The following is a 25,451-nucleotide window of genomic DNA, read 5'->3' as shown; positions in this document are numbered from 1 at the left end:
GATATGCAACTCAAATACAGTAGAAGCCAGTTAATTGCACGAAATCCGAAACTCTCATGGAGGTGTGGTCCAGCTTAAAAACTTTGCTATGTTGCACCATTCGGATAACTGAACGAAATGCACTGGCAAATAGGGTGTCTACTTGTCCTAATTTTCATCAGTGACTTTGTAGAATAATTCATGAACAACATACTTTAGAAGTTTAGTTTGATTAGAAACATTTAAAAGTAAATTGTACCAAGCTGAACATGAATATCTTACAATCTATTAGTATTAAAAAAAAAGATACAGCAGGCATATAATATTATAGCGGATAACGCATAATAATAAAGTTTCTTTGTGGAGCAAGTAGAGCTAGTAGCAGTGCAATGCGACCTTGCATTTTTTGGCCATGCATACCTGAGGCCAACCCTATTCTTTTCGGTAAGTGTGTTAGGTTCTTTCACATGCAGAGTGTAAACCACCTAAAATTTGTTTAAGGACATTCCTTTTTGCTAATACAATCAAATACAATATAGTACATACCGTGTTCAACAGCCAAAGCCATCTTGGCATTCTTTACTCTTTGTTTTTTTACATACTGTCTCCAAGCTTGCCACACAACACTTGCCATCCGGTACCTAGACGTCAAAAGATTTGAAAAAATATGCTAGTAAATCAATAAATGTGCAAATGTACATGTACCTACAAACCTTTTCCTGTTAATTTCATTCCTTTTCATCACTGACAATTTCTTTTTGCAGTGATGGTGATATAGAACATTAATATCTTTCACTAATTAAGATCATTTTTGCCCTTTGCTAATTTAAATAAAAACATCTTGAATGCACAAACATTGATTGCAAAAATTACCTATGGACTCTCAACAAATAGGAAAATTGGAAATAGAAAAAACGCACAAATATCAAAATATAATTATGTTTCTTTATTCATTACTAATGAAAACACTTATTTCAAGGTAGCTGTGATAAGCAATTATACCAAAATGAAATAATATCTATAAAGACCTGTTGTGATATTCTGCTCTGATGAGAAGTTTCCATTCCCTCCTCAGCTCCCACCACATGTCCTTCCACTCACCAAAGGCCCTCTTCTTCAGTTTAGTCTCATGTAATGCTCTGGAGAAAAAAGACAACAGATACTTGCTTTAGGGTCTAACAAGTTTTCTAAAAAGTCCTTTCAGGTGAGTACATGTACATACAAAATATACTTGCCCGAACTAAATTTTCCCTCGCCCAAAATTCAAGCAACATTTTGCACTATGTGTTTTCACTTCCAGCAATGGAATTCTTTATATTAATGACTCTACTGGTACTAGTCTGTGTTGACCAATACTTGAGCCTTGATACCATGACTGTGATAAGCAACAAATATTATATCAAAATCTCACTCAGGGAAAAATCTTACTTGCCCGATCGGACAAGTAGGGTAGGACATGTGCTTGCCCGATAGGCACTTTCACTGGCCCGGGACAATCGGACTAGTGGACTTGTCCCACCCATGGCTTGGCAAAAGTCTTAACAGTAAAGGCCCACATGCACTGAGAATATCAACTTTAATAATTACTCAAGTATTAATAATTGTATCTCAATGGTAAAGAGTTACTGTAGCACTTATAGAAGTGTGAAAACATTCACATTGTAACATCCTTGCATTGAAATGAGATTTTTTTTTAAAACAACATTCTTCAACATTGCTGATGATACTAGCATATTTTACATGTAGATGAATCTAAAATACCTTAACTGTTTTTGTCTTACCTTGCAACTGAAGGTCTCACCCTACCAAAGGTGTTACCAATCCACAGATACAGGTACTTCCTGGCAATGTGTCTATAAAAGTAGGGTCATGCATATCAAAATATTATAATATTAAAACATTTTCACAAAAATGCAGAATGTTTAAATTTTCTCTGTAGCCTTTCATCAAGTCATACACAAGACTATACCATTAGGAACACCTTATATTTCTAAGTTTGAATTTTTAAAAATAAGAAAAAAATTCAGTTTTTCAACTTTGCTATGATCACAAACCTGTAATTGTTGTTCATACCTATTTCAGTATCTATACATACAGCTAGTATATGCTAATGCCGCTCTATGCTCTGATTGGATCACAGCAGTTCTAGGCTCTGATTGGCTCTTGACAGAAGATTATAATAAAAGAACACACGAGCAAAAACAAAACTTTTTCCCCTACCAGGGAAAAGATAAAAGGACTGTCACAAGGGAATTGAGGGCTGTAGATGAAAAAAGTGAAAGCACAAAATTAAGCTAAGGCCACACCAATTTAATTTCTTGGTTCACGGATTTTTTCATAAAAAATATGTAGCGATAGGGAAAAAAAAATTGTAAAATAGTGGAGGTAAAGGTAAGGGCTAATCCAAAACATAAAGAATAAAAAGTTTTCAGCTTGAAAAAAAGTACAAAAAACAAGTACAGTAACAGCACCTGTTTGTTGAAAATTACAAAAGTAGTGTCAGTTTTTATGTTTGTCCCATTCTTCATGAATGAAAAATATAACTGTTACAGTACTATAAAGGAGCTTATGCTATAATATAAAAACCAATTTGCTACACCAGAAAGTGGGTGAATGGTTTTATCATTGGTGAAAATTTGCTGAGGGGTAATTTTTCTATTTTTTTTTTATTTTCCAAAAAATAGGAGCGAGCGAATCCGTGAACCAATGAACTAAATTGGTATAACCTAAAGAAGTATACCTTATCCGTATTTCCTTGAGACGACCGCCCCTGTTCCATGTGTAGTGTACATCTGGGGGACGTATTCGCACTTTCTTCCTCGCCCTTCCACCATCTTGTGCTGATCTTACATCCCTTGTCTTCCCCATCTTTGTCGTCTTAGAATCCACCTTCCTTGTCAGGGGTTTGGGGATCTTGGATGACACCGTAGCACTGAAAACAGTTCATTTTCAAAAAGGATCACATGTAAGTATTACTAACTATATAACTGGCATCGAATGGCCAAGTGCTATATGCTAGCAGACCCAAGATCAAGAAGTTATGGGTTTGAATCCCAGTGTTCCTGGCTAGGCACTGACAAAATCACTTACAACACGATTTTCTTTCCTCCCATCAGGTGTAAAAATGGGTACCTGACTTCAGTTGGGGAGGACAGGTACTAGCAGGCTTTTAGCTAGGCATGCGTCAACGTGTCCAGATGACGCGCTTTTCTTAGAATAACAAGAAATTCGACGCTCTGGACGCCCTGGCACTGAGGAGAAAATCCACTGACAAGCATGAAATTCTGATTGACCAGGGATGCTACCAGGTCATCTGTGGTCACAGTCGTCTAATTTGACCTCTGTAACAGCATTTTTGCCTTATAGGATACCTTAGAATGCACTATTTTAATTTAAAATCATCAAAAACTCTGCACCATGGAAGGTGGATGGCCCCGGACCACCCTACAATAGTCACTTACCGCGACTCACCAATAAATTTGGACTCCCTATAATAAAATCCTAGCTAAAAGCCTGGGTACTAGTAAAAGGAGATAGAAGGAGAGTGGTGGTTATGGGCTCTGACTTCCAATACTGTGTTCTAGACACAACTTGGATAACAACCCACTGTCTCTTTATACAGCCTCAAAAATGCTATAAGACTTATTCTTAAAATTTCTCAGAAAATCACGATGTGACTACTGACCCACATTCTAATTTGCACATTTCCAAAATTATAACCAAATAGGCATATTTTATGCTAGTTATACTTGTAGTAATACTAAGTAGTATCAGTAATGTGTAGCAGAATTATGTGTGTGTGTGTGTATGCGAATGTGTGTGTATGTGTGTGTGTGTATGTGTGTGTGTGTTTGCATATGTGTGAGTGTGTGTGTGTGTGTGTGTATGTATGTGTGTGAGTGTGTGAGAGCATATGTGTACATTGTACATGTGTATGTGTGTGGGTGCATGTGTTTGTGCGTATATTGTGTGTTTGTTTGTATTTGTGTGTGTTTGTGGGGGGAGTGGGTGTGTGTACGCATAATACTAGTCAAATCAATGCATACAAAAGAGGCTTAAATTCAATTTGAATTTGTGGTCTGCTGATAAGCATTACTATGGTGTTGTGGAACATAAACTGCACTATGTCTTCTCTAGAAAAGCTGCATTACCGTTGTCCAGTTTCCACCTGTTCTTTGTCCTGAGATGGAATGGGTGGCATTGCTCCGTAAGGGTTGTCTCCCCTGGCATCACCTTCCCCTGTAGTACCTCTGGCTGCCAGTCGTAACCTTTCTGCCTTTACCTCTAGCTGGGTGTGAAGTTCCTGTAAAATTAAATGATAGAAAATATCAATTTATTATAGAATTCGAGTGGTGCATGGTTACCATAAATCTGAAAATTTTCGCCATGGTGTTATTTTTGCGGTGACATGACTTAAGTTGCAAAACGTTACCTGTAAATTATGCTTCTTTTCTTTCTTTCTCTCTTATTCTTTCTTTCTCTCCTTCTCCCTCTCTCTCTTTCTCTCTCTCTTTCTCTCTCTCTTTCTCTCTCTCTTTCTCTCTCTCATATCAGTCATACGGTGATTAACATCATTTGCCCGGATGGGAGAACTAGCGCATCCCAGTCTTGTATTCAGCTTATTTGACCGGGTACATGTACATGATATCACCCCGTAAGGGGAGGTACATGTATAACCCCATCATGTGTATTAAGCACGACGACCGATGATGATGATGATCATAAACAGACTCATTTTATTTAAGCTAAGTTAAACCCTCTCTAGTCTAAGGTATCATTTGTTTAATTTTAAACCTGTTCTTGAAAAGGTCAAAATGGGGATCGGGGGGGGGGGGTTGATCAAATTCAATATACAGAGTCCTCCCCAGAGGATGGAATAACGGAGGCCCTCCACTATACTCCAAGCCCAGCTCCAAGTACATATACTACTTTTGAAATTTAGTGTGTTTCTTCCCTATTTTCTTGGTTAGTTTTGCTATAATTATTGACAATTCACAGATTACCGCTAAAATTAATGAGAATTCACAGAATATTGTGCCAAGTGACATCACTTTTCCAGTCGGCATTGTCTGCAAAAACTTGTGAATGAGCAATGATCAAAACAATTATATAGTAGTTTTGCCACTTCACAACAAAGGAATCACAATGATATATTATACTTATAGTATTTGACACCCACTGTCATTGCAAAATGAACTCATTTTCATGAAAGCGCAGCCCGTTGGTTCGGGTTATTTTATTGTCAGCCCCTCCACTATACTAAAAGATTCTGGGGAGAACCCTGAATTATAGCAATATAGGACAAAGAACACCCAAAAAGACCTAGCATGTAAATACAACAGATTTCTGTTTCACCTTTCACTCTCAGCATGTACCTGGGATCAATCGGTTCTTTAAAAGGTAAAAATGAAAGGGACGTGGGTGATCAAATTCAATATACTAGTAGGACAAAGAACACCAAAAAACATCAAAAAGACCTAGTACAAGTTTTATCATAAACAGATTTTCTTTTTATACTTTTACTCTCACTCCACTCTCACTTCACTCCCAATACACCTTTCTCACGCGGCGGCCATGATAGATTGAAGACGAGGTCAATGAGGCAAACAGACAAAACTTATTTCTAAAATAAGCTCCCATTTAGTTTTTCCCCAGACCACACAAATTTTCACAATATAAGATCAAATAATAAATATTATAACTAGTGTTATGCAGCGAAATATGTAGCAATTTAGACTCACGTACTGATCCCATAGTCCCTTAAGAGATGCAAAATAAAAACATAATAATGCAACTAGAAAGGCCGACATTTGCTTAAGAGCAAATACAGCATATTTCAGCCATACCTCTTCCCACGCAACATTGGACTGTTCCAAATCACCCCTGCGCAAAAATGGAACATCCTCTTAACAGTACATTATCCCCCAAAGTGGACTGGTATTGTGAATTGATTCCAGGTAAAAACAGAACTTGCTTCTATTTTTCAGAAAATGACAATAATCACACCTTCCATTCAGATAATTTTCATAATGACTGAAAATTGTTGAATGACTTCATGTAATGTCATTAACAATTTTCAGTACGATAACTAGGTGTAAGTTTAAAAAAATATAAGCTCCTTGTGATGTGGGTACATTTATTATTGCAGTGAACTTTTTTTATTCAAGTAGGGCATACGATTTAATAATTATCAAGCAGGTGCAGGTACTGTAGGAGCGTTTGTTTTCTTCAAGCTGTAAAACTGTTAAACTGTTTTACTTTGTATGCAATCAGCCATCGAGCCTATTCTTATTTTAGTTTAACAACTTCCTGCCAGACCCGGAAGATACGATTGAACCTTGTTCGAGGATTTATTTTCGTCTGTCTGGTCAGTCTGTTCATACCCTGGCGCTGAGAGTGTTTTATTGGGCTGAAACTCTGGCAGTTTAAAGTTACTTACAATTTAAATGTTCAAAGTTTATGTCAAACAACAACAGCACTAGGAAATGTGGCCACTATAGACAGGTGGTCACTATAGAGAAAATGCTGATCTATTGACTAGGAGCCATACGTTACACATGATTTCAGTACACTGATCATTAATCATATAAACATTGCACAGGTAAGCCAATTGTTTAGATGTACAATTAAGTTCAAATAATTCTGAAGAGAAATATTGATGAGAAAATAATCATTCTCGCCACTGTCTAACAGATTTTCTAACTAACGCACCTTTCGCCGACTTCATCAAAGGACCGCGGGCTATCAATCAAACACGGCTGTTGATTAGACTTAGAGTTTCAAACAGTCATGTGCTGTGTGCCAGTTGACAGCGAACTTCATGCTACGTGATGTTTTACATTGCTTGGACCTTCTTTCCTACAGCGGTGCTTCTACAAAATATTTAGACTGTAACACTGAGTCCCACATGTTTTATAGAATAGAATTTGACGCAGAACAGCGTTTTTTGCTGGGTATTTTTCTTGAAACATGTCTGTGGGAATATCAGCGAGGCGGCGACGTAGGGATATCAGACCGTCAACAAAAGTCGCACGGCGGCTAACGGCGCAGCGAAGATACTAGCGCTATAAATAAGCACTTCAACTAAGGATGGCAACCCGTACAATATTTTTGTATACTGTTGAGCTAAGTAAAGTTTGTTGTTTATGAGGTTTTAGTTGTCTTTGAAGCTTTGACCCGAAATATTTTAAAGTCAAACTGCTGAAGAGAAGTAAGTGACTGCTACGGTTATCGTAGATATGGCCTTAAAAAAACTGATAAAAGAAGCCTTCTCAATAGTCTAAAATGCAAGAGCTTCCGGGGGGGCTTCGCCCACCTGGGTCCCCCCCACAGTGGCCCTGCCCCTGGACCCCGCCAGGGACATTCGGCGGCCCCCGGACCCCTGTCCGACGCTTTGAAAAAATCCTGGCGAGAAGTCTGTACGGCCTGAGTCTTCAAGTTAACGTATTGTGTGGTCCCGCTTATGAATATTAATTAGCCTTCGCTTTCCTCTTCGCTGATTGGCTGAACCATAAATTGAATTAACTCTTCCTGCCGGCTAGACGCAGGTGCAGATGTCGGCTCTGTGGGGTGAACGTCCGAAAGGTCATGGCATGGAGAACGAAAGAAAACCAATTTCCCCTAAAAAAAGTGCTGTAATTAAGCCTTTTACAGTACTTTATGCCAAAAATTATACTTGGATCATTTTACCAACTATCTTATGCCTATCTATACCAAATGTTACTCATACCAGGGTACAGGGGTGCAAAATATACCGTTATAAGACCGTCAACAACAGTCGCACGGAGCTAACAGCGCAGCGAAAATACCACCGCTAGCGTTTCAACTTCGGATAACAAGTTATAAGTACTGTTGAACTCAGTAACGTTAAAGTTTGTTTTTAGTTGCCTTTGACGGTTTGACCTGAAATAGTGTTACGCTAAACTCCTGAAGAGAAGTTAAGTGACTGCTGCGATTATCATAGATATGCCCCTAAGAACTGATACAATATAAAGCCTTCTGAATAGTGTAAAATGCGCGAGCCTTAGGCGGGCTTCGCTCCCCCTGGCGGGAACACTGCTATATACGGGATCATGAGGCCCCGCTTATGAATATTAATTAGCCTTTGGCCTCCTTTTCGCTGATTGGCTAGGTCTTTGATTCAATTAACTCTCCGGCTGACGCGCACAGGTGTGGCTCTGTGCGGGGTCACGGAAGGTCACGTCAGGAGGCCAAAAGAAAACAAATTTCCCCTCAGAAAAGTGCCAAAATTAATCATTTTAAAGTTGTTTATGTCAAAAATTTTACTTGAATCTTGTTACCAAGTATCTAATGCCTATCTATACCAAATTTCAGGTCATTTAATTGTAATACCAGGGTACAGGAGCCAAAAGTGTCCTTTTTTGGTCAAAAATTGGCCAAAAATCGCAAAAATAAGCATTTTGTTGCACTGTACACCAAAAGTGTTATTGAATTTATATGGGGGCATTATCAAGGCACATCTCTGTCAAATTTCAGCTCATTCGGTTGCAATACCAAGGTACAGGAGCCAAAAGTGTCCTTTTTTGGTCAAAAATTGGTCAAAAAATCGCAAAAATAAGCATTTTGTTGTACTGTACACCAAAAGTGTTATTGAATTTATATGGGGGCATTATCAAGGCACATCTCTGTCAAATTTCAGCTCATTTGGTTGTAATACCAGGGTACAGGGGCCAAAAGTGTCATTTTTTGGTCAAAAATTGGTCAAAAAGTCGCAAAAATAAGCATTTTGTTGTACTGTACACCAAACGTGTTATCGAATTTATATGGGGGCATTATCAAGGCACATCTCTGTCAAATTTCAGCTCATTTGGTTGTAATACCAGGGTACAGAGGCCAAAATGTACAGTTTTGGTCTAAAATTGACCAAAAAATCTCAATAAAATCATTTTAGAGGCAGATATGAAAAAACTGAGAAAAATCATCAAGGTATTGGCCAATTCTACCCCTGTGCCAAATTTCAGGTCATTCGGTCCAGGAACGGCGGAGATGAATCACTTTGAAGATTTGACAGGAGAAAGAAAGAAGAAGAAGAAACATTACGAATACAATATATTTCACCATACTATGTATGGCTGAAATATAAATATTTGACGGACATGCAGCCATTCTCTTATTGGTCAATTGTCTAATTTCCATGCTATCATTGGTTGAACTGCTAATTATGATGGACAGTCTGTTGTTTGCCTCATTGAACTCGTTTTAGATCTATCATGGCCGCCGCGTGAGAAAGGTGTATGGACGACATCATCACTTCACTCTCACTACATAAGGGATTAACTTAATCATACATACATGTAGGGCTCGAAATACCACCTGCATATGCAGGTAAGTGCAGGTAAAATTGCAGCTGTGCAGGTGTTTCTGGTGTCTACCTGCACCTAACCTGCACTGGTAGATGTACTGGGTTTTATACATAAATGTATTATGATGTAGGTGTATATGGATTGTTAATAGCAATGGTTCCTCAACAATTTTAGTACGATCCATATTTTCTACATTCAGAGTGGTGCAGGTGAAATTTGTCGTGTGCAGGTGATTTTCAATGTTACCTGCACCAGTGCAGGTATGCAGAAAAAAGTATTTCGAGCCCTGTACATGAATGGCATTCTTCAATCCAAATAACTCAAAACTTTCTATTTATTCTACGCTAAAGGAAAGATGCGGGAGAATGAAGTATCTTTCCAATGTACGCAGTTTGAACTTCGTAGAGCAAAAGATATCTGTAGTCACAAACTAAATATAGAAGCTGGAAGATATACTAAAATCTGCCCAAATGAGATCGAAGACAAACGTCACTTTGTTATGGATTGTTCACGATATATAATGATAAACGCACAGAGCTGTTCACATTACTTTCCGCTTGCTCTTAAGAATTTGCTACTCTCTGTTCAATAGATAAATTCAACTACATTCTGAGAGGCGATAATCCTCACCGTGTATAAGTCGGCAAATATATCCAAGAATGTTTATACCATAGAACCAATAGTGTAAATGACATGCTATCTAGACCCTATATGTTGATTTATTCATACCAATAGATATCCAATATGTGTATTTAGTTGTACTGTAAGTAGTTGTTATACATGTAGACCTTACGAAAGTCACTGTACTCTTGTCGTGTCAACAAAGATTATATTATCAAAACCTTTCCTCGAAAATGGAAGGGGCGTGGGCGATCAACCTCAAACAAGGACAAGTAACACCCATAAGACATATACTGTACCCTTGTTCTTTCATGACATGAACACATTTCCATGATTTCCTTTTACACCTATCTCTCATTATACCTGTAACAGTGGGGTTCTAGCGCTGCCAACTGAACACGCCAACAGCTCTTGAGCTTTTGGTGTTGTGGTTAGCACGTTGGATTTGTGATCCGGCTGCCCAGGTTCGGCGCGGGTTCGAATCCCGGGAGTCGGGGTGTTGTTTCTTTCTTTTCTTACTCGCCCCTCGTATTTCTACATCATCGACCTATAGGTCAATGTAAAGGATGGATCATTCAAACCTGTCTTGAAAAGGTCAAAATGAAAAGGTCATTACCTTTCGACCATCTGGTTTTGAGAGCTTTTATGCTACTTTGCTTTTTACTTGATCACATAAGCCACTTCATACAGAACTGAGCTTTTGAAGTTTAGACTCTATTGACAGCATGAAAGAAAACATCTAGCACAATGTAACTCCAGAAATTTTTTGGTCACTGCAAACTTTTGCCTATGTTATTGTTAAAGCTTAAGGACACAACCCGCCATACGTGCAAATACGTGTTGTCTACGTGCCAAAACATGGGCAATCTTTTGGGATCCGTAAGTGGTAAGTACCGCCTCCGTACGCAAGTATACAAAAGTAACGGGTTCCGCACTGGTGTTCCAGTGCTGAATCAATGGGTCGAATCGGCCTCAGCACTGGTTTTCCAGTGCTGAAGAAACGTCAGCACTGGTTTTCCAGTGCTGAACGGCCTTGTTCGAGTGCTGAAGCTCCCTCAGCACTGGAATTCCAGTGCTGAACCCAATGCGAGCACTGGATTTCCAGTGCTGAACTTCTCCGAGCACTGGTTTTCCAGTGCTGAACTGCCGTCAGCACTCGGGTACCAGTGCTGAACTCGCGGCAGAGGTCATTCAGCACTGGTTACCCAGTGCTGAAACCGCCGTCAGCACTGGAACCGAGTGCTGATATACAAAAGTAACGGGTTCAGTACTGGATTTACCAGTACTCGGGAACTTTTCAGCACTGGAAGACCAGTGCTGTAAAAACTTCAGCGCTGGGCTTCCAGTGCTGACGTTTATAAAGCACTGGAACGTTCCAGTACTGAACGTAATATTCGTGTACTAATACTAGTAGCATGCGTCCGTACGGCTGTCTGAGTTATTTCCATTAGACTTAGGTATATCTGTGCGTGTTATTTAATTTCCAAGCAGATCTTGCGTGGCACTAGCTTTTACTAGCTTTAGACTAGAGTAGCCACTTGTGGCAGATGTTTCGTGTAAGACATCACGAAATCGCCGGCAAGCGCAGCCAGGCTTGCGGGGATCTGTCGGGGTCCATGCCGGATCGCGCCGTCCATGTGTACGCTACATCATCACGATGTACGCGTCGACAACGTCACGAAACTGTCGGCAAGCGCAGCCAGGGATACGGGGGCCTGTCGGGGCCCGTGCCCGATCGAGACGACCATGTGTACGCTACATCATCACGATGTACGCGTCGATAACGTCACGAAATTGTCGGCAAGCGCAGCCAGGGATGCGGGGCCTATCAAGGTCCATACCCGATCGCGCAGTACATGTGAAAGACCCATCATCGCGACATACTATTCCAGGGATGCGGTGGCCTGCCTGGGGTAGTAGGTCTTGCCGCTGTAAGGCTAGCGGGTTACACCGCTGCTCACGTACGGGGAGACCTGGCCTTTCGTACCTTAAATGATGTTGAGGTTGACCGTTTCTACTGATGTATTACATTATACGGATAGTCTGAAATGCCCTGTAGTATTGTAGTATTGTAGTAGGTCTTGTCGCAACGTGGATAGCGGAGCACGCCACTGCTGGTGTACGGGACGACCTGGCCTATCATGCCGTAATAGATATTGAGGTTGACCGTTCCTACTGATGTATTACATTATACGGATGGTCTGAAATGCCCTGTAGTGGTGTAGTATTGTAGTAAGTCTTCCGGCTATGCGGATGAGAGGCCAGGTCGTCCCGTAAACCAGCAGTGGCGTGCTCCACTACCCTCATAGCCGGAAGACCTACTACAATACTACTAATTGATATTGTTAATTGTGTATACAGTTAATGGCACTCAAGTTTCTTTTCTTTTGGTCAATTGATAGAAAATTTTAAATCACAAATCACATATTCTATACTTGTGGCAAAGTAGTGTCTTTTTAGTCAGAGGCAGACAACTAACAGTTGATCTTCTGTGTGGTAAAGAGATGGCTTTTTTTTTTTTTTACAAAGAATAGGTAGTTACAGGTGGACGACACATTCTGCTTGTGCGGCAAAGAAGCATCATTTAAAAAACATTGTATAATACAGTTGTCCATTTATATTTTGTTACATAATGTAAGTTCTTTTCACCAACTTTATACATTTTATACTCGGTTTCCAGTGCAGAATATTTGTCAGCACTGGATTTCCAGAGCTGAAATGTCCTCAGCACTGGAAATCCAGTGCTGATTGTAGTCTCAGCACTCAGTTTCCAGTGCTGACAAGAGGGCTTCGAGTGCTGAAGCTGCCTCAGCACTGGATTTCCAGTGCTGATGCCGGCTCAGCACTGGACTTCCAGTGCTGACGACCACTTCAGCACTGGTGTTCCAGTGCTGACAGAGGAGACCGTTACTTTTGTATATTTGCCCTCCGTACGAATTTCATGTCGCCTCGTTATAAAAGGGACAAACGAACAGTTTAAGTATAATCGTATTGAGATTTTTATCATCACTGTAGTGTGTAGTGTACCTGCACAAGTGCTTGCTTGGCTTTTGCTCGAATAGGTCTGTCATCCTTAGCGGCAAACCTGTCGGCTTTCAGACGCGCGTCAGCCACTGAGATTGTTGGAAGTGAAGTAGGCAGCTCTCTTCCATCCATACTTGGCCCCGTAAAGACTAAAACATGTATAATTTGCTCATTTTAGGAGCAAATCCATGTAATTTTGGCGAAACGTCGTCAAAACTACCGCCATTTTGGAATTCTGCTTGAGCATGCGCACTGGCGACCGCCTGGCCAAATATCCCAGGATGCACCGCGACAGACACCTGTTTTCAAAAGTTTGAAAGAGACAAAAATTTGAAGGTGGCAAGAAATCGGAAAATTATGATGTGACTGTTTAACAATAAAATCTATTATGGATTCTTGATATCCATGCCATACTAGAAACCTGTTATCATATTGACTTCTAATCTAGGAAAACTGCTACTCTCGGTGAAACTTGTTATCAATATTGATACAAAGGTTTTTGCCACACTGGGTTAAGTATTAAAGAGGTGATGATATAACGAAAGGTGTTAGAAGTTTCAGTTAATGTAGCTCATGCGTATGCTAAAGTTGCGTAGGGGCTGTGCCCATCTACATTTCTATAGTCCTTGGGCCACACATTTGCCTAAGACGTGCGTTTGCTATACATCCGGACGGGATTCTGATGTAACGTTGACCAAATATACATTAGATATAGTGATGAATTATATCATATTGTAACTAAAAGCAAGTTATCTCCAGATATCTCAAGTTATCTCAAAGATATCTCCAGATATCTCCTTGCTACCAGACTACAACCCCTTTACATGCCTGAAGCCTGATGCACATAGCAACTGAGATATACCAAGCCGGCCAAGTGTTAGGCTACGGTCCAAATTTGAAAAGGGGGCCCAACCGGCAGCTGACGGCCTGCTCTTGGGGTACTTTTAGGCGTAATTACCCCTACGTGGCCCCTCAAGACACCTTGCGGGTCAAGGGGTATCTTTTTGTCCGGTCGAGTCCCGGGTTGAATTTAAGTCGGGCGTGTCCAATGCATTATTAGGGCCTTGAAACTTGCTTCTTTTTCAAATATAATTTTCAAGTCATTTTAACGCACAGTCAGTTTTTATATCCCTAAAGCCAACCTGTTATGTGACTCACCATCTTGTACTGTTTGGTACCAATGTGTGAGATAAAAAATATTATTTCATTGCATATCACCGGGAGTCGGTAACAAATAGATGTTGTATTATAATCGTGAGCACACCAAGTGGTACCCCTAAGGTTTTCGGCATTACACCAGGACAAATCTGTGGCTTCGGGCCCGGCCGGGCACCGGTACAGCTGTGTCCGCAGCCTTAAACGATAACTGTCTAGTTCTTAACAGGACAAAATACACATATTGGACACAGAATCAGACATTCTTTTGCATGGGGATACAAAAATCCCTTAACAGACAGAGGGGAAGCCATAGACTTTCTGCAACTTATTTTTCATATATAGTCGCTCCTGTCAGCTGCTGCCGAGAGTTGGAAAACAGGAAACTCTTGACATGGACGCAACCAAGTTCGAATCAAAGATATAGGCTGAAACTGAAAGTACCTATCTTTTCCACTTTGAATAACGTCAATTGATCTTAAGAAGACAGGAAAACCGGAAACTCTTGACATGTACGCAACTGAGATCCAGTCAGAGTTATAGACTGGAAGTACCCATCTTTTCCATTTAAAATAACGTCAAGTGATCTTAAGTCGAAGGCAAGAAACCATGAAACTATTGACGCAACCGAGTTCGAGTCAAAGTAATATGCTGGAAGTACCTATCTTTTTCACTTTGACTAACATGAAGTGATCTTGACATCTATGTCCAAACAAGGAAACCTAGCCTTGATCAACAATTTACCTATGCAAATCATGATTATAATTAGAACGGGTTCACCCCCTCTAGGCTTGTGCAATACTACCTCGTAAAACCCAAAACTCCTCATTAATTCTAATCAAAAAATGCCTACTCCAAAAGCAGTCAAAACCAATCATCTTCTCGTTTTTCTTCATATTTATGCTGCGTAGTTTCAAGTATTGTTCTGCTATTAATTGGTTAGTGTTAAGCTAATCGTACTTTCATATTAGTACAACAATGATTTCCTGTCGCAGGCTAAGGTTCAAATCCTCCATTCTAAAATTACCTACGTAAGCAAGACTTCAGCAAGTAAATCTTATGGATGACATCCTGTATAGACTCAAAATATAATGAGAGAGGGCGAAAAAGAGGTAAATAAACAAGATATCTGTATTTTGAAATAGACCACATAAACGTTGTAACAAGAATTGAAACGATAAAATATGGTATCACAGCCAACACGTATTCTTGAACTAGTTGAACTGTAAATTCCAACACAAAATGTGGACTCACCCAAATTTTCGAGTCAACAGCACCAGTCTTTGTCAAGGAATGAACAATTCACTTCTGCCTTGACGTCAAGTTATGCAGGTAGAACTCAGTAATCAGTGGATCATAGGTTGCAGGAAGTCTATGGCTCCCACCGTCTATGTTCAGGGATGGCTGTAAAGCTCTGATGTAGATGGCTTCTTTTATTCCTCTAGCCAACAAGTATTATTTATGAAATAAAAATAAAAATAAAGAGTTTCACAAAGTGACGCTAGAGAGGTAGACTAGTATCACTGGCTGCCACATTGGTGTCACTTTTACTATCGAACTAGCTTCTCTCTTCGACAACTACAGTCATGACTACATGTTCCTCACAACACAAGTGTCACTTCTACAAGTACAATCAAGGCTACCACACGATATATGTTCCGACGTTGTAATATTGCAACATAATGTTGACTACTGTCACATATGAACTTACATTCTCATGTTCCTACGTTGGTATTTTTTACCATCTCCTGATGGGAAAAAGTTGTCATCCATAAAATTTGCTTTCCGTGGCCAAAGGTGAAGAGCGTTATCTGAATTCTACCATGCCAGTTGATAAAGATATCGTTATCGCGAGCAGACTTGTCTAGCCTAATTTTAAAGAAACGTATCTTGCTTGGTGATGCTTAAATCTTAAGCATAATCTAGGCGATGACGTTGGTGTCTTCCGATGAGACTTTTTTATCATGACTATCGATATCAGTATGGAAAAAAAGAATCTCTGAACTATTTGGAATACAAATCATGCTCTACAGCTGGATAAGGTACAGACATTACTTCCAGGTAGTGGTGCGTACCTAAAGTCCGGACTTGGAATTGGACCTAAAAATGTTTAGGTCCAAGTCCAAAAAAAAAAACTAAATGTCCGGAACCAAGTCCGGACTTGCAAAAAGCAATCTGTCACTTATATTCCCTTATTTTGTTCTAAACCATCTAAAACCTTCCATAGACAGTGCAATTTGCACTGGAAAAAGACAAAACACATTTCGTGTTTGCATTGGCTGTATATTATTTTCATGTATTTTTCACATTGCATTTCAATTCATGCTAACGTGCAATTTTATATGCACCACCCCCCTCCCCCTAAAAAAATGCACATAATATGCAATGAGGGGTTCAGGTCCGGACTTATAAGTCCAGACCTGAACCTGAACGGCTGGACCTGAATCCGGACCTGAACCTGAAATTGAGTTTAGGTACGCACCACTACTTCCAGGCACATTAAGTGACATCCATCACTCTTCTTCGGTATCATTAGAAGAGACTGGTAGAATAAACATGTACTTTTACCTGACTCATCTCTCTATTATTTTACCCAGTTGTAGAGGAAGTATTTACATATAGATATTGTTTACCCGAATTTGTTTAGCCTTCATAAACATTTCTAATTGAAGGATTGATGACTACATGTACAGAGGATGATCAATAAGGATGATCAGACACCCACTTCTTTCCTTAGCAAAGATTTTGACAATGTCTTCGTAGATTTCATGGCATGAGGGGCACGATCCACATACCATGAGCTCTGTTCACAGTTCACCCTCATTCTTCTCGCAACTTACCAAATTTATATAACGTGATCTTTGATTTATTGACTCCATCATTGAGCTCTAAAATGCATGGCAGCAGAAGACACCGAATTGCGCACTTTAGGCATGCTATATGTCCTAAAATGTACAATCAAAACAAAAATCTTATAGAATAACAGAATAATTTGAATCCAAGATACAAAATCTAACTTAGAGCAACTATGCAGTTGTGACGGAATGATAAAGGCCTTGTACGATAGAACCAGTAATCGTGTAGCATTACAAATGAGTTACAATATATGTATTTAAAAGGACATAAACTGACAAGTAATGACCACAATGATTAAAAATATTATGGATATTTATGAAATACTTCACACAAAGTGACTCTGCCCCCCCCCCCCCCCCAAACAAACTTGAGTGCATCTTATATTCTTTGGTGACACTCAGAACGTATTGATCATGCACATCTTGCACGTATATACACACGCACGTAGCCACAACTCATCTTCATATCTACGCCCAAATCTCTCGCCATATGTTGATGTCTGTTCTTTTCAACTTCAGAACAACGCGGTGCGTCATCAGGAGGTGGGGTTGGTAAACAGCAAGCCCCCGCACAGCTTCAGTAATTTTCTACAACGGAAATCCGGTGGTTCGCAGAACCAGCACGCAAAGGGGACTTATTAACCAGTCGGTGAGGCGGTCTCAGATACACGGTGAGGCAGTGGGAGTTGGCAGGCGTTATTTAAGGAAGGAGAGACTTGTTTTAAAAAGCCAAGGGTTGTCGCTGCCTTACACCAAAGAACGACAAGTCGAGAGACAGAGAGTACGAGCGAGACAAGCGGGAGAGGGAAAGAGGAGAGCTGAGGACAGGAAAAAACAGGCGGCGTTAGAAGACAGAATGACGGTTACTCAGAGCGCGTTTTCTGTGACAATGTTGGTCTTCGCAGCTCATTTTTCCATCTCCACAGCATTTACAAGGACTTCACGAGCGGTGGTCTTAACAGGGGTAAGATTATACCTTTTCTTCATAATATTTTATCTTAAGGCACGTATATAAGAGCTTTGAAAGTGGAATATTTGGATAAGATAATCTGTATGATATGTACATCCACTGTCTGTCTACCATTGTCATCCGCGATACAGATGGATGCCAAGAACAACAATATGTTTTCATATTATTATTTCATACCTTAAGCGGGAAAAAACGACACAGAAACGATTCGCACGGGGATTCCTTAGATATTGGAACCCCCCAAAATTAGGCTTTAATCCAGCGCCCCTGATTTTCGCCGCTTTTTCACAGCATAGTAACATCATTTTTTTTTTTTTTTGCTTATCAATGTTTGTATGAAATGGAATATCGTCGCTTCATCCTATTACAAAGAAAAGTGCCCCAAAAAATGACTTTTAGAATTGAAGTTTTACAGCCCCGAGTCAATGTCTAATATCGCTTGTAATGTTGCATATTAGCGATAGATTTAGGGCAGTGGTATACGGGTAGCTTAGCGTAAAGGCGTGGTCACATAGGTCGTGCGATCGTCGTACGACCGCCAACAAGCAGAATCGTCGTCCGATCGATTTTCGCCAAATGTCACACGTAAATGTATCACAAATCTTGTCTGACATAGAAGTCCGGCTTCTTCTAGCTTCTTAATAATAATGCAAATGTAGGATTGTATGGTTCTATCTATAGAAGATTTGTCAAAACGCATATGCATGAGGAATATATTTTTCCGTGCTACTAAAAAACGGGCATAACGTAAAAAAAGATGATTTATTCATTGATTTATCACTTAGGCTCTGTAATATAGGACAGATAGGACATAGGGCATCTAACATGTTTACAAAAGGAAGATGGATCATTGGCTATAAGAACTATGCTTTGAAAACGTGCGATGAAATCGTCAAATCTATGAATTTCAATGAGTCCAATTCGATCTTGTGGCTTTGGAAAAGGCACGTAACATGGCTTTCCTCAGTTTTTTTTGGGAGGCCGAGTCCGCCACGTATTTTTGAAAACGTTCAGGCGGTACAGGGCAGGCGCGTCGCGCCCGTACTGACAAGTACGGGGGGCGAATCCGCAGCCGGCTAGCCCGATGGCACACGAAGTTCTGCCTGCCCATAATGTTCTATACGGCGTGTCTGCGTGCACCAAAATCCGTCGGATTCCCTACGAGTCTGTACGGAGGCGGTACTTACCATTTACGGATTCCAAAAGATTGCCCACGTTTGGCACGTAGACAACACGTATTTGCACGTACGACAGTTTGTGCCATTATATTAGCTTTACTACTTCCTAAGACAACCCTAAAGCGAATGTTTCACGGCTTGTACATAACCGCTACAGCAAATACCATTGATATCAACAATGATTTTAAGATATTCGAATCTTTCGAGAAAAAACGACCGTGTTATGAATCTACTCTTGTCATTGCCCATAGGAGGTAGACGACCTAATGCAGGCGCCCTGCATTGTTTTCGTTTTTATGTAGTTATGGGAGTTAATTTTACTCAAAGTGCAGGAAAAGTCTTGGTGGGAAGTAAGTCTTTGATGCTTTTATCCCCGGGCAAAATCTTTTCGATTAAAAGCACCATCTCCACACAGAAGCGGAATCAGCCGGAATGCCGTCATAATCACTATTCTGCATATTCCTGGGTGTTCTTAGTGCATTCTAGAAATTCTCATTACGTTCCCATATGTCTGCTCAATACATACTCCCGAATGTATTTGTCATGCTCAATACTTTGGAGGTGCATTTGAAGTGGAGAAATATTGAACGGCAGTCAAAGTGTATTCTAACTGCAGTATGATCTACGGCAGTCCAACATTATTCGAAACATTCTGATCTCATTCGATGGAGAACCGAAACGGCAAGCCACTTCAAATCCTGGCCGAATGTGACCAAAAGAATATCTGGAATGCAATGAGAATATCTAGAATGCACTACAAATACTCAGGAATAGACAAAGAATAGTTATTCTGACGGCATTTCTCGTGTGAAGGGGATATGAAGTACATTCGGAATTCCCACCCGAATGTGGCATGTTATTTTCCAAATTCTTCCTTCCGACTGGTTCTGCTTGATTCCTAATAATAAAATTCTGTTTCTCTATGAAGGACCTAATAAGGCCATCGCGTACCGCATAGATCTTTCCACATTTCCCTTCATTCTGTTGGTTTGAAATGAAAATTTCATTAATGCTTTATACACTGTAAAGGCCGGCCCGGCATTTGAAGTGACAGTTGCGTCCAGGTGTAGATGGCATCCACCGGATATCAATTTTTCTAATTGCTCACATGACAGGGTTACGGCGCAATCTTTTCTTTGACAACTGTGACCTTTTTTTGCATCTGAGAAAGCTGACTGATTTCAAAGCAAAAGATATTAAGATCAACTTATTGTAATAACGAACACACAAAGTAAAGACTTTGAAAGTAAATAGATGTTTATTGATATTTGTTAGTGTCTCGACTCCCCTTTGGCACTCATCCGGAGAGAGTGGGAGGGAGTTTATTGAGTATGTTGGGATGCCCTTTAGCTTCAATTGACCTAATCTTCCAAGGCTCATACAATAAAAATGATATACAGAAAGACGTTGAAAAGACATGAAAACATTTAAGTTCTCACCAGTAAGGTTTAGTCAAAGGTTTACAATGAATCAGAAGAACATTAAGTGGGACTCTCACCATACTTGCGTCAAGCTGGCGTCACTGCGGGGTTCGTTCACTGCGTCACTGTTTTCTTTTTTTTGAAAAAATTTTATAATCTAGACATTGCGTAATACGTAAAAGTATGACTTAGAAGGCGACAAAATGCACAAAAAGTAAGAAAATTCGTTCTTTATATCTGGAATTCGTTGAGCATCTTTCGAACCCAGCAGTGACGCAATCGTGACGCAAATACAATGAGAGTGCCTTTAAATTGCTCAATTCAATACCTAACCTACTTGCCTTGATCATAGCTAATCCAAGAACATCCAAGTCGTAGTGCACTAAAGCGAATTGGTGAGTGTTAGATCATGCGTAGACCAAAGGGAAGTTAAACTCTATAAGTGTATCAATCAAATAATACACGCACATTAAGTATAATGACCATCGAGATAGAAAGTGCCCGCTCTTGAAAGATGCATGGGGATTTGGGGCGTGAAGTCATTTTGTCCTAGAAACAAGACGTCGCTTTGAACGTACATTATGATTATCTAAACAATCGCAACCATAAGCTTTGGGTATTGGAGATTAACACAATGTGCTTTGGACCAATACTTTGATCTAACGTCTTTAAAAATACAGAAAAGATTAAATTTTAAAGGCGAAATAAAAGAACCTGATGTTTTTTGTCATGATATTTTAGATGTCACAATTTTCTAAAACCGTTTGCCATTTAGAAGATCACCAAAAGACTACGTTTCTACTACAGACCCAAATCCACTCTTTATGCAGAAATTTGCACAATTGATTGTTTTTGTTTTGTTTGATTGAACCTTTGTTTATTCGTGATAGCTTAAATCGGCCTGCAAGCCGCTTTTTATTGTGGTCATTTTCGGGGGCAATTTTTTGACTGCCAACAAAGAAGAAATCAAACCCCTAAAAAACCAATAGTAAAAGCGGTACGTTATAGTTGACAAGCCATGATTACTATCTATTCTTTTACATTTACTTTGATACTGTACAGGCCTTCGTTGCGTGATTTTGCAAAGACGTAAACTTGGCATCGAATCTGCACGTCGGTTTGTTTGATATTCACAAAGACGAGGTACTGGTGGTGACAGCAAGGCGCGTGAACAAAACTCACCACCACGAAAACAACTCACAGGCAAAATCTTTGACGTCAGCGGATGTAGAGAAAATGTTGTATTCTATAAGGCTCCGCTACACTTTAGCCAAATCAGCAGGAGTCAAGCAGAGCCAGCAGGAGTGAAGAATTTGCAAAAATCGGACCACATTCGGATGGGAATTCTAAATGGACATTATAACCCCTTTCACACGAGAGGCGGAATGAGCCGGAATGCCGTCTGAATGAAATTCCATTGTATATTCCTGAATAACCGCCAATCATTCCCTTTCCCAAGTGCACCCAAGTCGGTAGCTTGGCAGGATTCGAACCAAGGATCTCTGGGTTCCGGGCCAAATATCAAGACCTTATGCCACACGAACGAGTTTATCCTATGCAGAGTACAAATTTAATAAGAGATGATAAAAAACACAAGATATCTTGATTTTCAAATAGACACCATTAAAAGAATGGTGAGAAGAATTAAAGCGACAAAACATGGTAGCATATTCAATTGCAATAAGTCTATTCTTCTGTATTCAAGAGTTGCACTAGTAGATTTGTATCAATTACCAAGTTGACAACGGTTACCATAGATATGGCTACCGCATTGGTACGACTTTTCCTATCAAATTATAGTATCACTTCGATTCTACAACTAAGTGCCATTTGAAAAAGCACAATCTTGGCACAACATGTTTTCCCACTTTGGTACTTTCTTGTCATGTTCACCAAGGAGGGAAAAATTCTTTGTCTTTTTTTTTTTCAAAAATTAAATTAATGAATGCGCTGATGTCATCAATAGAATGTACTTCCAATGACCTTATATTTCCAGTATCATTAATATTTTGTCCCTGATACCATGTAATTTCACAGCCTGCAATATTTTTCATCGAAATACAGGAAATACACAAATGTTCCCTGGGTAATATCCGCACAAGATTAATTGCTGTCCTTGGTAGTAAGTCCTATATTCTGGGCCAGAAGCTTTCGACCTTTTGTTTTGTAACAAACGTACGTGCTTACACAGGTGGTAATTTCACAGGGTCAGAGAGTTTGCGGGCATACTGCAATTAAATCAAGTATCCCAGTAAGCGCGCAGTAATATCCAACATTTCCCAGTGGTATTACATTGAAACATAAGATCTTGTGACAATTTAATGCTTTCTAAAGACTTCAAGACTTCGTGGCGTCGGGCGTGGCGTAACTGGTAGAGCTTTCGGCTCGGAATCTATGGGTCCTGAGTTCGATTTCCACCGTGACCCCGACGTTGTGCCCTTGGGAAAGGCACTTTACACGACTTTCCTTCTGTCTGTACCGTGTATGTGGCATTGTTAATATAAGTTACAAAAACTTGAGTGCAGTGCCACATCGTCCTCGTCTGTCCAAAAGCAAATAGAAAAAAAAAAAGACTTCAATGACCTTTCAATGGTATCAGAAGTCCTTTGGTGACCTGTCAATGATCTCTAATGTTTTAAAATGATATTTCAGACAGTTCCAGCAATCTCAAATGTCCTTCAATGATCTTCGTGGTCTTTCGATAATCTTTCAGTGATTCTTTGAATGGTCTTTAGTTGATCTCTGGTGTCTTGCAATGATCGTTCAATGATCATAGAAGTCTTTCAGTGGTCTTTCAATTCTCCAGCATCTTTTAATGATCTTTCAATGATCTTCAGAGACTCTCAAGACTTTCAGTGACCTTTAAATGCTCTCAAAGGTCATCAAACGTGTTTTATGCTGTCAAATGTTTTCAGTGATATTGCAATGATCTTAAAAGTCATTTAATGCTCTTTCGAATGTCTTAAGTGATCTTTCAATGATGTTTATGGTCTTTCAATGACCTCAATGGTCTTTCAATGACCTTAATATATCTGAATGATCTTTAAATGATCTGAAATGTCTCTGAATGATCTTTCCATGAGCTGAAAGGTCTTAAATTATCTCCAATCTGTCAGTGTGTTTTGAGGTTTCTCCAAAGTTTCCAGGGTCTTTCAATGATTTCCAAGGTCGTTTAGTAATCTTGTCATGATTTCAAAGTCGTTTCCAATATACTACCTGTCAAAGGTCTCATTCCTGTGTAAATTGAGTCCCATGATTGATGTATTTCATTGGTTGTTACAGGTGTGTAGCATGGACGGTGACTGTGCCCTGGCACGCGGGGAGGGATGGTGCTGCGCCCCGTGGAACCCATGGACTGTCTACGAGGTGTCCGTCTGCAAACCGCCCGGATCCATCGGCTCACCCTGCCTGCCCTCCCGCACAGAGACCCGCTCGCAACGGCGGTCCCAACAACAAGCAGCCCTGGAGCGCAAATTCTGGAGATGTCCCTGCAAACACGGGCTCGTCTGCGTGCCGGAAAACGGCGGCCTGGTCGGGTCCTGTCAACCACCGGACTATATCGTTTGACTAGCCCTCCTCAGCAAAACGGCGGCAGATTCCCCAGTCGACTACTCGTTGGGGGAAAGAGACGGGGAGCGCCGCTTTAGATTTGAAAACACGACCTCGCTGTTTTCGGATAGCTTGATGCGGAGATTTAGGTTACGATTAACAGAAGCATATCGTGGATAAAGAGTTTAAGGGAAGAATTTCTCCAGATCACTCAGGATTGCACCCGTCCTTCACTTGCACTTTTGTTGTCACAACCAATTGTTCGTATGTAAAACGGAACCATAGACTACTAGAGGAAAAGTCACAGACGATGTAATGTAGTTCTAAGGAAAACGAAATTTTATTGTTCGGAATATATGTACATGGAGAATCGTACGGTATGTCACGTTAGTTTTTAGACTAACACATGGATTTTCATCTATGAAAAAAAGAACACTGAACTGAAAGGTACATTTATGGATTAATCGTTATACTTCAGGACTAGTGTACTTTTCTGATATTACAGGCGAGGCATTTCAGTACCCTTCAGGCCCTTTGTTGACTATCGGTCTACTTTGCGTTATATAGGCCATAAAAAGGAGTTGTACTAAGTACTTCGCCACTTCCTTGTTTTACCTTTACTTTTGTTGTCTGCGTAATAATAAAGAGGTGAAATAATCACATATGAGTTTTCTCTTGTTGGTTCGGTATTTAGGGTCTCCGAAAATTGATATATAGCTCATCGTTGATTCAATCATATGGATAACTTTCCGTGCCCGCATCAAATTTCGACCGTTTTTTTTTTAAATTGAAATAATGAAATTCTGTAAATCGTAGAAAAAAGCCAGCTGCCAATTGGAAATGAGCAAATATATGTCGTAGACTGCAAAAATAATTTCGAAAAAATGCATACTAATGTCATAGAATGACAACATCAATTCCGAGATAGAAGATTCTAAAAAAGATGCAAAGGGACAAAATGAAGAATCTATTGTTCGGTATACAATATGTGTATTTTGATGTTTTTATTCAGTCATTTGTTCAACTTTTCGACCACTTAGATTTCATAACGAAGGCACCTTTTTGGGGGGGAGGGGGGTGACTTTTCTTTATTCGCACGCTTGCATCAGTTTGCAAGTTCCGAAGGTTGTCATACATAAAATGAAATCAACATGGCCCTATGGGTCGCGGAGTGATACATGTAATTGGCCCAAAACGCCCCCCTCCCCACCCCAGTTGTCTGACTGGCTAAATATTTGCTCTTTTTTGCCCACTGAGATGTTTTGATACTTTGACCTGATTACCTCACTGGTCAGTTAACAGAATTTAATCATTCCGTTAGACTAATATAGTTTTAGATCAAAGACAGGTTTGTATAATAACATAAAAGCTAATGT

General features: G+C 40.0%; 3 protein-coding genes across 3 annotated transcripts in view; 1 reads left to right on the top strand and 2 right to left on the bottom strand.

The window, feature by feature from the left end:
- Positions 1-13,215, bottom strand: part of LOC118413766 (protein SFI1 homolog) — a 52,966-nt gene extending 39,751 nt beyond the window's left edge. Inside the window, exons 1-6 of the mRNA XM_035817298.1 lie at positions 12,951-13,215; positions 4,131-4,282; positions 2,720-2,911; positions 1,761-1,832; positions 1,008-1,118; positions 526-620 (exon numbers count right to left, since the gene is read on the bottom strand). Of these exons, the coding sequence (XP_035673191.1) occupies positions 526-620; positions 1,008-1,118; positions 1,761-1,832; positions 2,720-2,911; positions 4,131-4,282; positions 12,951-13,079 (751 nt within the window). The 5' untranslated portion in view covers positions 13,080-13,215. The remainder of the gene's footprint in view (positions 1-525; positions 621-1,007; positions 1,119-1,760; positions 1,833-2,719; positions 2,912-4,130; positions 4,283-12,950) is intronic.
- LOC118414804 overlaps positions 1-25,451 on the bottom strand; it is a 1,072,569-nt gene that overhangs the window by 104,907 nt on the left and 942,211 nt on the right. The window lies entirely within an intron of this gene.
- Positions 17,489-24,511, top strand: LOC118414860. Its single transcript, XM_035819132.1, has 2 exons — positions 17,489-17,921; positions 23,809-24,511. Exons 1-2 carry the CDS (start codon positions 17,814-17,816, stop codon positions 24,091-24,093), a joined length of 393 nt encoding a protein of 130 aa, XP_035675025.1. The 5' UTR covers positions 17,489-17,813; the 3' UTR covers positions 24,094-24,511.

The sequence above is a fragment of the Branchiostoma floridae genome, chromosome 4, assembly GCF_000003815.2.
Source record: "Branchiostoma floridae strain S238N-H82 chromosome 4, Bfl_VNyyK, whole genome shotgun sequence".
NCBI classification, from domain to species: domain Eukaryota; kingdom Metazoa; phylum Chordata; class Leptocardii; order Amphioxiformes; family Branchiostomatidae; genus Branchiostoma; species Branchiostoma floridae.
Note: the sequence above shows the minus strand (reverse complement) of the source record. Positions and strands in the feature narration are given on the sequence as shown.